The 13,881-nt window shown below is 34.5% G+C and overlaps 1 protein-coding gene across 3 annotated transcripts in view; it reads left to right on the top strand.

Moving 5' to 3' along the window:
• The window catches only part of PMS1 (PMS1 homolog 1, mismatch repair system component), a 112,738-nt gene that overhangs the window by 89,812 nt on the left and 9,045 nt on the right, over positions 1–13,881 (top strand). For all 3 annotated transcript variants that reach the window (XM_027866210.1, XM_027866209.1, XM_027866211.1), the window contains exons 8-9: positions 218–361; positions 1,503–2,401. In XM_027866210.1, coding sequence (XP_027722011.1) covers positions 218–361; positions 1,503–2,401 — 1,043 coding nt within the window. The remainder of the gene's footprint in view (positions 1–217; positions 362–1,502; positions 2,402–13,881) is intronic.

The following is a 13,881-nucleotide window of genomic DNA, read 5'->3' as shown; positions in this document are numbered from 1 at the left end:
ATTGGATTTTCTCTGATCATAGTTGTTTGTTTAAATTTTCATAAACAGTTCAAAGTCTCTAAAGAAATTTTAAAATAGAAGTTGTCCCTTCATGTTTTATCTGCCATCGCTTCACTTTCTTTGAGAAATATGTTCCTGTGCTCATTATTTTTAAATTGGTGTCACCTTCTCTATTTTCCAGTTAACTCTAACTTAAATTTGCTACATACATTTGTAGTTAATTCGACACTACTACAATGAGAAATGCCTAAAAGAGTCAACTCGTTCTTATCCAATCTTCTTCATGAAAATTGTTGTACCTGCAGCTGACGTGGATGTAAATTTAACACCTGATAAAAGTCAAGTATTATTACAAAATAAGGTAACATAATCTCATATGTGTTCTTCATGCTAATTTATGTTAACTCTTGGGTGTGGAAAGATGAAATCTGAGGAAGAGTTTGATTAAAGTTTATAAACTCTTGAAAGGCATGACTAGAATGACTTATTTCACCAGATCCTGGAATTTAGAGAGATTGAGGCCAAGTTTGACCTCCTTGACATAATTTCACAGAGTTTTCTTTTACCCCTTCTTCCCCTCTGCCTGCAAACCTTTCTGTACTCCATATTAGGAGAGGGAAGGAAGAAAGATAAAAGATGATAAATGAGGGAAGGAGAAGATAAGGAAAAGAAATGACATGGGGAAGAAGGTATCCTTTGAAGTTTAAAAAACATAGTTTTAGTATAAATAAAAGGAAGTATTGGAGTCTGAATGCAGATCAAAGCAAACTGTTTGCTTTTTCTTTTTTTGTTGTGTTTTGTTTCTTCTTCCTCGTGGTTCTTCCCATTCCTTCTAATTCTTCTTAACAACATGACTAATGTGAAAATGTTTACTAAGAATGTATATGTAGAGCCTATATCAGATTGCATGCCATCTTGGGAGAAAATTTAAAACTCAAAAGCTCATGGAAGTGAATGTTGAAAACTAAAAAGAAGTAAATTAATTTTATAAAAAGGAAGTATTAAATTTATGGAACTCATTACCCCAAAGACCATTTATAGCTTGAAAAATATAAATAGATTCAAGAAGACTTATGTAAAATTCATTCATCCATAACAAGTTATTAGAGAACCCTAGGGGTGGCTGCTGAGCTAAATTCTTAACTTTTTCTGTGGATGTTATGATGAGTAATAATAACCTTATACAAAACATCCTTTAGTGTCATTATCAAAAGCAAAGTACTGGGCGGCCTGGCCTGTGAAACTGACCTACTAATTTATGTTTGTATAGTTAGTCATAGTGACTTTCTATAATTTTTGATGCCTAAATGCATCTAATGTATAAATTGAAAGGTAAGAGATTGCAAAACTGAGAGGTCATATGAAAATGGGGTTTGTAGAATCATCATTCTATAACTGCAGGTTTATATACAGATGTTTTCTTATTTTTGTCATGTTTCCTACACATCTATTAATTATTTTATAAATGATTTATTCTAACATTTGATGACTTTTGTTTTTAGGAATCTGTTTTAATTGCTGTTGAAAATGTGTTGACATCATGGTATGGCCCTCTACCTAGTACAAATTCTCGTGAAAATAATAAAGCAGATGTTTCCTCAGTTGACATGGCTGTTAACAGAACAGTACTAACAGATGTGCATGTTAATGGAATGGAATCATCTGGAAATAGTTATCCAAATGTTGATATTTCAACCTTTTCATTCCAACACGACATGCAGAATTGTGAATCAGGAAATAACACTGAGGTCTGCTTAAAGCATCAGATAATTTGTCATGATAATTCTCATGGCTTCGAGGGTGAAATTTCTAGCACTGATAAGGCAAATCAAGATACATGTCAAGACATCTTCATAAATAATTTTTCATCATGTAAGGATAACCAGGACCAACATAGTGAAACATTTAATCTAGATGCTCTAGAACACATTCAGTCTATAAATGGCAATGGAGACGGTCCTATTAATGAGATGGAAAAAAATGAAGAAGCAGCAGTATCTGAAACATCTTTTGAAATCTGTGCAGATGACTGGAGCAAGGGAACTGCGCTTAAAAATTCAGTAGGAAAGAACATTGAACCTGTGAAAATATTTGTGCCACTAGCAAAAGATTTATCATCTGATGTAAATATAAACAGTAATCAACAAAATCCTGAACAGAAGAGTCCCAGTAAAAGCCCCAATAAAAAGAAATCAAATGTGATAGATGACAAATGTGGGCAGCTTACAGCCTATGATTTAATTAGCAACCGAGTAATTAAGAAGCCCGTTTCAGCAAGAGCTCTTTTTGTTCAAGATCAGCGTTCAAAATTTCTTAGTGAAAATTCAAAGGTCCATGTAGAGGATATGACAGTACAAATTGAAGAACTGTGGAAGACATTGAGTGAAGAGGAAAGAATGAAGTAAGTTTCCAGATCTTAAATGTGACTAGAACACTTAGTTGTTTCCATTCTATATGACTCATTAGGTGAAAAAAATAAAATAAATATTAGTTACTTACAAAAAAAAGAAAATGGAAAATGATTTTCTGGCATTTCTAGAATCCCTTCCTGGCATTACTTTGTTTCTAGTTTTCATTTTTCATTTGGTGCAGGCCTTTACTGTTTTCTGTTTTAAATTTGATGTTAGAGATTTTCCATTCTGCTTTTCAATTTACAAGCATCATTTTCTTTATTGTTTGTTTTACTTAAATGATTTATCATTTCACTAGGACTAGACATGTGTCACTAATCTAGACAGCTCAAAAGAGTTAATTTCCCAGTATTCTTTGTAATTGCATGATGTGTAATTCTGGCTTAATTATATTTTATGTTATCAAAATTAGAAACTTTTAAAATAATAAATCAATAGTTCTATTTATCAGTGTCTGAATAGTAGCTACTTATTATGATTGAGCACAGAAATCATCATTTTAAAATTAGATGATCAGAGCAAATATTTAAAAAATAAAATGGCATGGTGTTCTTAATTGATTTAGAACAGAAGTTCTTAACCTTTTTTTGTGTCATAGACCCCTTTGGCAATCTGATGAAGCCTATGTACTCCTCAGAATAATGTTTTTAAATACATCAGTTAAATTCAGAATTACAAAGGAAACCAATTGTAATGAAATACAGTTGTCAGAATAGTTTTTAAAAGTTCATAGACCTCAAGAACCTGTGATTTAAATCGACATAGCATATTTTGCATAATGCAACACAACAGAAAATGAATACTTCACATGTATTACTAGATTTGCCTTTCTAATATCAAGATGTTCACATATAGTCAACTATTTGGAAATAAAATGTTCGAAATATTTTTCCCTACCTAGTGGTTGAAGGTACATGCATATACAAATACTTGTATATGTATATACATGTGTACATATGTGTATATATACATTTGTGTATACATCTACACAAACATATACATAGCACACTCTGAATTTTTATTATGAATAAAATTCACAGAAAAAGACAAACCCTGGTATTAAAAGACAGTCATTATTTTACTCATTTTCTTTCTATGTTTCAGTGTTTTAAAAATCTCTTCTTTATAAACATATAAATATTTGTGAGAATCAAAAACTCCACTTTATCCTATCTGTTCTTTGTGTAACAGTCACTGGCATCCACTATTTTAGTAAAAAATTACTAGAATCCAATAAATACTTCCTTTTAAGTTTTTATTCTCTCCTTTTCATCTTTCTATATTGTAGGTATACACCCATTTGTTAAAGTATCCCAAGACATCTCAGTGATAATAAGAAAAATCTTTTTTTATCCTGTGATCTCTTTTCATGAGAGTCCTGGCATGGAGAGTTCTCCTAGATCATTGGCTAATGATCAAACTCCTAAGGTAGAAAGCTGACTTTTCTTAGAAATTAGTTCTATAAAATCAGGGCAGGGTACCAAAGTGAGAGAAAAAGTTGTTTTTCTTTAGAGCCAACATGCATCTTTTCAGTTTCTGTCTTGTATAATATAAATTTTAACCTAATCTTTCATTCCTTCTTCCTCCTGTCTACATTTATTCCTACTTAATAGCTAGGTAGGGAGAAAAATTGAAAGTTTTTGTTGGTTTTTTTCCCCTTAAGGCATATGATATGGTGCTTTCACATTTTAGAATACATATGTTCCCTTTGAGGGGATAAAATCACTTAAGGCAAGTCCAGGTTCTGTATATAATCGGTTTTAATTTAATGTTTCAAGGTGTTTTCCTTTGTATAAACTACCAAAGGACAAGTAACTTTTCCACTAATATAATTCTTCCATGGAACTAATCTATCAGGGCAGCTGAAATTGCTCCTTAGCTATATACTTGTTGGGAATTTTGTGAGTTTTTCTATATAAAGTTAAAATTTTTTAAATTAGAAAATAATGTACTACTACAGAATTGTTAGTTTACCAGAAAGAAGCAATGTGGAAATTTCTTAAGTCTCCCAAAGAATTAGTAGGAGCTTTAAGGCCTAAGTGAGTAAGTAGAAGGAAATAACATATATTATGTACCAAGTTCTGTGCTAATCACTAGGGATACAAAGTAAAAACAATCCAGGTCCTGTCCTAAAGATTACATTTTAATTGGGGAAGGTGGCAGAAATAAGAAAGTGTGGTGTTCAGCATGGGGGATATTGTGGTTTAGAATGTTGTAGGGATTATTAGGGGAGTAAATTGACATACTCTTTCTAGTACCAATGGAAGTATTGATTCCAGATGAGAGAGACTGGTGGGAGGGAGGAATCAGAGGGTACATGGAGCAGTAAGTTGGCAGGTGAAATGGTAGGAGAGTAAAGCAAAGCATTGCCAGAGCTGGCTGTAGTGTAGTGGGTCATGTGAAACACTCACTAGTGAGGATGGTGGAGTTTCAGGATCAAAGTTCCAACAGTATCTCAATTTGAAAGCTGTTTTTCAAGATGAGTCTATTCCCAGAGGCAGGGCAGAAAGCAAGAAGACATATTCCCTAAATGGCAGATCTAAATACTTTGTTTACCTGATAAAAAGAAAAAACATCTACAAAAAACTTTTAAGTAAAATTTTCTCTAAAATAGAAATTCTGGAAATGTAAATGTTAACCTTTTAATGAAAGATTTTAGCCAATGTAGACACATTTGAGAAAAATAATAAATTAGGCCACCTAGAGGTAGCAATAGTGGTGAACAGAAAGGAAAGAAAAAGAACATGCAAATTCACCTGGATCTTCTATAGTTTTATAATTTGTGATTTAACTTACTTCCCAGGAAAAAATATATATCTCTTTCTATATAAAAGAGATCTATGTACACAAATGCTCAACCGTTTCATCACGCTGCCCTATTTCTAGAATACTACAACTGGACCAGGAGAGGAAAAAGAAGAAATGGCAAATAATTCTAATTGCACAGAAGTTAACTTATCTCTTTAGAATTATTTGGCTTATTTAAATGATCAGTTTTCTTCTTTGTCTGAGGGTAGTGTAGGGAATAAATATTTATATAGTGCTTACTACGTGCCAGGCACTTTGCTAAGTACTTTGCAAATGTTATTGCATTTTATCCTCACAACAGCTAGGAAGCTAGGTGACATAGCTAGTTAATTTTTGAAGCTGGATTTGAACTCATGTCTTCCTAACTCTAGGACTGGAACTCTGTCCACTGTGCCACCTAGCTTCCTCATTTTTCTGACAGTTGTCAGAAATTTCCTGTAAATATATCAATCCGTTGGGTTAACGTTGTTAGGTCCAGTCTCCTTCCCCCTAGTTTTGTCTCACTCTTGCCATCTGTCCAGACGCCAGTAGTAGTGATGTGAACATTTGTTATAATTTTTATCATCCATGTGGTGTGCAAGCGCATTAGATTGAGTAATCCAGTATAAACTCTTGAGTCCAGCACACCTGTGTTGATTGTTTGAGGGTTCTATAACATTAAATACTACCCATAAACATACAGTTATCACCTCTTCTCACCTCCTTTGTCCACTAAGTACCCTCCCTTTTCTCCTCTGCATCTCCGTAATTGCCCCTTAATGTGATTCCTTTAAATATGGAGATCACTTCCTATATCCTGACCCATTTATCTCAACTGAAACTCATCCATTTTCAGTTTCTCTCTAAGTATACTTGAAATAAAGTTTTATTGTAAGCGTGCAGTTCTCAGCCAATTATCTCATACTACTGATCTTTGATCCCACGTAGCAACTCCTGATGGTTCCAGCCTCATCCCAGCAAACACAAGTAGAATAGTACTCTGTTTCAATTTCCTTAAGAATTAAGTTGTTTTTTTAAGTGAGCAATTATCTGTGCCAAATCCCATGGCTTTTTATTTACCTTCATCCTCTGATTTCTGCAGCATTTGACATTGGTCACTAGTAACTGTCTTTGAAATTCATTCCTTTGTTGGCTTCATGCCACTGATTCTCTTTCTACCTTTTTGGTCACTCTTTACGTGTTTCTTTTTCCTCTATTTCCCTAATGTAGGTGCTCTCCCAAGAACTTACTCTTTTTTTTCTTTTCCCAAAAATTGAAAAGCAGTTCTCCAACCTTCTGTTGAAATTCTTTTTGTCCTTCTCACTTTAGTTACCACTTACTCCATTAAGCCTTCACTGACCTCCTCAATCAGAAAAAATCTCTTTACTTTCTACCTCATTTAAAATATTCTCATTTGTGTGCATTTGTTATAAATGTCTTGCTAGACTATAAGCAGCTTAAAAACAAGCACTATGTCTTCTCTTGTTTTTTCCTACAGTTCGTGGCAGAGTGTCCTGATATGAGAATCATTTAATAAGTTTTAGTTTTCATGTATTATTACATTGGATACTGCTGGAATCCTTTTTTAAATAAATATTACCTCATTTGATCCTCAAAATAACTTTTTGAGATTATTTTATAGTTAAGGAAATTGAAGTTAAGTGACTTGCCCAGGGTCATAAAGCTATTAAAGGTCTGAGGCTAGATTTAAACTCAGGTCTTCCTTACTCCAGCCCAGTGCTTTATCCACTACACCACCAAGGGATGTACCATAAGGCAGTAAATCTACCATAAGAATTCTGCTAGAAATAGCAGAATTGCCAGTTTAACCCAACAATTTAACTCCACAGTGACAAATGTTCTATCTATCTCTAAAAGAAATTTGGACATTTTCTCTCCTTTTTTCCCTTCAGACCCAGGCAAATTCTCCATCACCTTCTGCTGCTCTAGAATTAGGACTTCTACATATTCTACATATTTTTTTTAGATATTATTAGAATTACCCATCTGTGGAAAGGGAGATGTCAACAAAAATTATAGTGTAAAAAGACACAGATAGGTTATAATTAAAGTAAGGAGTATTCATATTCCATCTAAGTATGGAATAATGGGGGAGGGAAATCTCTTTGGATAGTGACTTTGCTTTTCATCTTCTATCTTAAGATTAAATTTGTTTTTGAGGATATGTATAGAATCATGAAGAAATGATTATCACAGCTTGGAATTAAAGACCTTACTGTAGAAAATTTTTTAAATTGCTGTCTGAAGAAGGTAGAGAGTAATGATTCCAGAATTATTGAGGTTATTCTTTTGCAGGCTATATAAAACTGTCTAGCTTATGCTGGTTCCTACTTAGGAACCACTGCATCCTGACAGTATTCTAAAGACAATGGAAACATAGTAGAAATGCCTTTCCCACTATAGAGAAACATAAGATTCTGTGATGTAAATGTAAGAGGTCTATGGGGTATCTAAACCCCTACACTGGGTTCTCATACCTGGGCAAGTGGACACCTCCTTACTTTTTGGGCTGGCTGGCTTCCTCCAATCTTCTCTTATAACTTACTTAGGTCTAGGTTCCTAGAGAAGCACCACTACCATGCAGTTACCCATGAGACTCTATCAGGGTCCTAGGGGCAATCCTGTTAAGGGGGAAATACATTCTCCCTCCTATCCACTTTAGCTCTTGATCCCCACTGGTGTACTTCCATTTACACAAACCAGCTACTCACAATGATGATACTTTGATGTCTTAAACACAACCAGTTACTTAGCACAAAGCAAAAGAAATAATAATATCACAGTACTACTCATATTAAGTAAATGCAGAAATAATAGATATATCACAATCCACATATAAACCGAGGTTTCACTTTCTTGCTAATATGCCCAGTATCTTGTGGGTGAGAATGGACACAGTCTTAGAGAAAACTAACAGAAAAGTACAAGAGGAAAACCCATGTGTTCAGCGTGACTTATAACTCTGGACTACAGGATTTTATATCATTCAACAACATCTGCATCACACAAAGCCACTTCTCTGTTAACTGCTTGTCTGCTGTTCTCACTATCTTCAAGCTAGGCAACTCCTCTTTTATACTTGAACCTAAGTTCAAATTAGCCTCAGACACTTACTAGCTATATGATGCTGGGCAAGTTGCTTACCTTCTATTTGCCTCAGTCTCCTCAACTGTAAAATGAGGATGATAATAATAGCACCTACCTAACAGGGTTGTGGTGAGGATCAAATCACTTAATGTTTGTTTAAAAAAAAAAGTGTTTAGCACAGTGCTTGACTCATAGTAGGTGCTATATAAATGCTTATTCCTTTCCTCTTTATCTTCAATGCAATGTTTACAAGCTCATTCAACTTATAATTCACCATTGCAAGAGCATTTGAAAAGTGTTCTGTTATTGAATCGGCTAGCAATTCCCTCTTAAGCCAGAGAACTTCGAAGATGATCACACAGGTTATCTCTAGGCAGTACAGACCAGACCAGCTGGCTAGTTACTTATCAGAATGCTGTACTATCTAGTCACAACAGAACTCAAAACAGCTCAGCTTTTCTATCTGGGCAAGGTCAACCAGCCTCACCTACTCTCCACTCACCAGGATTCTGAGTCATTCTGTTAGCTCTCATCAGCTCTTCCTGTATAGCAAGGCAGATGCAAAACTTCTTTCCCCTTCCTGTTTTACCCTCTATGAAATCAACAATCTATAATTAATCATCCTTCAGCTTCCAAGTAGTTCTATGATTTTTAAAAAACCATTTGTTTTCAGTGAACTGAGCCTTGCTTCTCTTGAAATTCTCAAAAGTGCTCACCATCTTAATCTTTTGTCCTTTACAAGGTTTCTTCATACTCATGTAATATTAATTTTTATCAAATAAAAGCTTTCTCTGTCCTCTTTAAACCATCCAACTGTTTATATATGTGTGTGTGTATACATATAGTGTGTATGTGTATATATGATGTGAATATACATGCGTATACATATTTATATATGTAAATAGAAAGAGATCATCTTACATCCTTTACTAGATGATTTAAGTCTTTGTATTTATGCCACAATTCACTTTCTGTACCAAACTTTTCAAATCTCATGTGAAAACTTTTTCTTTACACACATATTTTAGCCATTTTTATTAAACAAAGCTTTTTTTCTAATCCTCTCAAGCATTAAAACTATTCATCTGTGAAAGAGGCAGTGTTTTAAATCTTTTACCAATTAAACTATTTCTTTTTCTTTGCACAAAAATACTTTCTGTGCTTTATTTTGTGAAACGCTGCTTTACTCATGTAAAGAGTAAATAAAAAGTATAGAGTAATACTTTGACATTGTAGAAACAACCTTTGATGGTCAATCATCCTTTCCTCTTTGACACTCTTCGTTCTAGGTTTCTGTGAGACTACTCCTAGTTCTCCTTCTGACTAATTGACTTCTCAGTTTCCTTTGCTGGATTACTAACCATGGATGTGTCCCCCAAGGTTCTGTCCAGGAAGGGGAAAGGAATCCTGTCTCTTCTCCCTCTCTACTATTTCACTTGATTTCATCAGCTCCCATGGTTTCAGTTAGTATCTCTATATAGATTCTCCTCTCTTATTGTCCAGCCCTAAATTCTCTGAGACCTCCAGTCTCACATCCCAAACTGCCTATTGGGACATCTCTAACTGGGTTTTCCATTGACATCTTAATCTTAATATATCCAAAACTGAAGTCATTCCCTTCAACCCCACCCCAAACCCTCCCGTTTTCCTAACTTTCTATTCTAATTGAAGGTACCACTCTACACTCTTTCCTACTACTCAGTAAAATCAGTTGCCAATTATGGTTGATTCTACCTTTATAACATTTCTCATAAATGTCACCTTCTGTTCTCTGACACAGTCACCATTCTAGTGTAGGCTCTCATTACCCCACATCTGTACTATTGCAGTAGCCTCTTCTTTTTTTTTCTCTGTCACAAATCTCTCTCCATTCCAATCTGTCTTCCTGCTCAGCTGTCAAATTTCTAAAGCACAAGTCTTATCATATCATATACATCTCCCCCCCACCCCCATTTGACTGATTCCAATGGCTTACTCTTACCTCTGTGATCAAATGTAAAATCCTCTCTTTGGCATTTGGTGCCCTTCATAATCTGGATTCCCACCTTTTGGTTTTAAACCTTACTCCCCTTCCAAGTGTTCTTCATTCCAGTGACATTGGCCTCCTGGCTGTTCCTCAAACAAGACATTCCATCTTCCAACTTCATGCATTTTCATAGGCTGTCCCACAGGCCTGGAATTCTCTCCCTCCCCTTCTCCACCTCTTGGCATCTCTGGCTTCCTTCAAGTTCCAGCTAAAATCCCACCTTATACAACCTGATTCTCCTTAATGCTAGTGCCTTCCTTCTGTTGTTTTTCTCCACTATCCTGTATATAGCTTGTTTGTACATAGAGGTTTACATGTTGTCTCTCCCATTAGATTGTGAGCTCTTTGAGAGCAGGTCCTATTTTTTGCCTTTCTTTCTATCCTCATCACTTAGCACAGTGCCAGGCACATAGTAGGTGCTTAATAAATATTTGTTGACTTGACTTGGAATAGCACCTTATACAGGAATAGGATAGGATCAGGGCTTCTGAGCTACTTGCTGATATTCTATTTTTAAGGGTAACAGGACTGGGATTTCTTGCCTATTTGCCCTTCTTCAGCAGATTGGAATCTAAATCTGGGCAATGTGCCATAGATTCCCTTTGCCACTGGGAATTTTAGTCAAATGAATGGTAATTTGGAGATTCAGTTGGAGGAGCCATATCATTAACTCATTTATGCTGTTAATTTCATATTTTAGACACTCAAGTCTAACTTAGTAAGTCAAAGCCCTATAATTAATTTTTTTCTTTATTCTAAAAACATCCTTTGAGTAGGTTGCTTATTGGTCAAATCAAAACCACAGCAGTGTCAACGATTAACTTTTTCCATTCAGGTTAATAAATCCCTTAACTGCATTAACTACATAAGTAGCAGCTGTTTTTTATCTCAGCATTTACTTAATATTTTCTTGGACATGGCGTACTGTTCATCCCAAGGAACTAATTAAATTGACTACTTGAGTAAACCTAAGATTGATACCATATGTGAAAGTTTGAACATTATAATTAATTACAAATGGTGACCTTTTTGTTGAACTAATTTTCCACCATACAGGAAAAATCCTGAATTTTAATGCTCCAATAACTAAAAATACTTATTTCTATTGTCACTCAAATGTTCTATATTGAAAATTAAGTGGATTTTATATTGCTGCCCAGATTCTGTTTAAGTAAAAGAAGGGAATTAAAAAATTTGCAGATGTGGAATGATAAGGCACTTTCATCTTGTTTATAGTGAAACAATGCTCTTTGACCCTAAGAACTCTGTTATCCTCTATAGGTACCTTTCAGAGATGTATATTTAACTATAGTTTTCACAGCAATTTTATTTCCTAACACATTTCATGTACTTCTCTACTTGAAGAAATTACACAAGAAAAATATTATCTGAGACCACACTTTTTCCTTTCTCAGAATTACTAAGATTAAAAAAAAATTATATACATTTATGAATGCTCTGACATTTAATACATCTTTGGTTTACCTAAAAAAATATGTTTGAGAAATGTATTGTGTGAAAAATATGGTGGGCTGCTCACATTATAAAAATTATATATATATTATAAAAATGGACAGTCTGAGTGATATCTTGGCATATCCAAAATATCAAAAGAACGGAAGGAAGGTTTCCATTTTGTTGAGTAGATCTTCTGTAGAGAATTGATGGAAAAACAGATTATTGTAATAGCCTCCTTATTGGTCTTCTTGCCTCCTGTCTCTATTCCCTCTCCAATCAAAGTAATACATACTCTGAACATATCACTCTTTGATTCAAACACAACATATACACAGATAAATAAATATAAAATACATATAAAATAAATACAAAGTAATTTTAAGGTCTAGGAATAGCTTGGAAGGCTAACAGTGGGGAAAAAAAAGGCTTCCATAGATGATACTTCCACTAACCCTGAAAGAATCTAGAATATAAATTCCAGATACTGGAATTTAATACATTGCAGTCTGACTGCAGTCAACCTTATCTTATATACTCCTATGTATTCCACATTCCAACCACACTTGACTATTCTCTTACCTATTTTTGTCTTGCCCTCTCATATCTCTATACCTTTATTCACACTATCATTCATTCCTACAATAAGCTTACCCTCCTCACTCCCCCATCTATCTGTTGAAGCCCTTCCTTTCCTTCAAAGCCTAATACAAGTTCCACCCTTTTCCATGACCAGGAAAAAGTGATATCCTTAAATTTGTCATAGTGTCTTGCCCAGTCTTAAATCACTTTTTCTTTATATCAGTTATTTATGTGCATGTCTTTCTATCCTTATCGAAAGTTAAGTTTGATGAAAGCAGGATCTGTTACCTTTGTGTGGCCCAGGAACCTAGTGCAACACCTTGCACGTGATAGGTCCTTTAATAAATGTTTCTTGAATTGTTGAAATAAGGACTAACATTGCACAAAATAAGAAGGTAAAGAGAGGTTACTTTTTGTGTCAGTGGAAGAAATACCCACACTGGTGATGATAGTTCACATTCATATTTAAAAGTTACTGTTTCCCAACAACCCTGCAAGATAGGTAATTATTTTATTATTATGTTTTGCCAATGAGGAAAATGAGAATTTATAGAGTTGTCTAAGAACAGTCAGCTGGTGAATTTTAGGGTTGGAATTCAAACCCAGGCCTCCTTCTTCTAGATAGAACTCTTCATGAAATAAATTTTAAAAGCATCATAATAAAAGTATAATTTCAAAATGGGGACTGTTATGGACCTTTCAAAATAAATAGAATTAGAAGCTCTTGCCTCTGAGTCAGTAATTTTGTTACTTGCAACCTCAAAAGAAGCAAACAGCAAGTGAGAACTTTGAACACAGCTGTAGAAACTAGTGAAATTCTTGTAAATACATTCAATGTATATAAAAACCGCCAACCTCACCCTGAGAGGTAGATAGAGTTCTGTCTTTGAAGTCATGGAGATTCTGATTCCATTCCTACCTCTTACACATGCTAGCTGTGTGAGTTTATGCAAGTCACTTAACCTCTCAGTGCCCCAGGCAGAGATCCAAGACTCTCAAGTTGCAGAGCAGGTGCCAATGTACATTGATAGAGTAGGTTTCCTCATTTGCACTAGGAGTTCCCAATATTGATGAAATCACAGGTGCAAACCTTCCCTAATTCCCTTCTCCTAACCTCTGTCCCCAATTCCCCCACCCCCACAAAAAATTTTCATCCTAAATTTTGCTTTTACTGAAAAGAGTTTAAATTTATCATGTTAATCTTTAATATTTAGTTTTAATGTTCCAAAAGAAAAAGTGAAAACATAGTACTACCATTAGAAAAACATGTTTATTACTTTTATTGTTGTTGTTAAAGAAATACCTAAAGCAATTGTAGGTGTACTCATCACTGATTTACTTAGTTAACTCTGTGGAATTGAAAACACTAATAGAGAACTTGAATGCTAGTAGAGAACATTGTAGTTTCTGCACATAAAAATAAATTCATTAGTATTAATTACCTCCAGCTGCATTTTATTTGTCATTTCTTTATATTTTCTGTGTTCTATCAATTGAGACTTTATCTGATTA

Source organism: Vombatus ursinus, unplaced genomic scaffold (genome assembly GCF_900497805.2).
Source record: "Vombatus ursinus unplaced genomic scaffold, bare-nosed wombat genome assembly UNPS02014779.1, whole genome shotgun sequence".
Classification (NCBI taxonomy): Eukaryota; Metazoa; Chordata; class Mammalia; order Diprotodontia; family Vombatidae; genus Vombatus; species Vombatus ursinus.
This window is presented reverse-complemented; position numbering and strand designations above follow the sequence as displayed.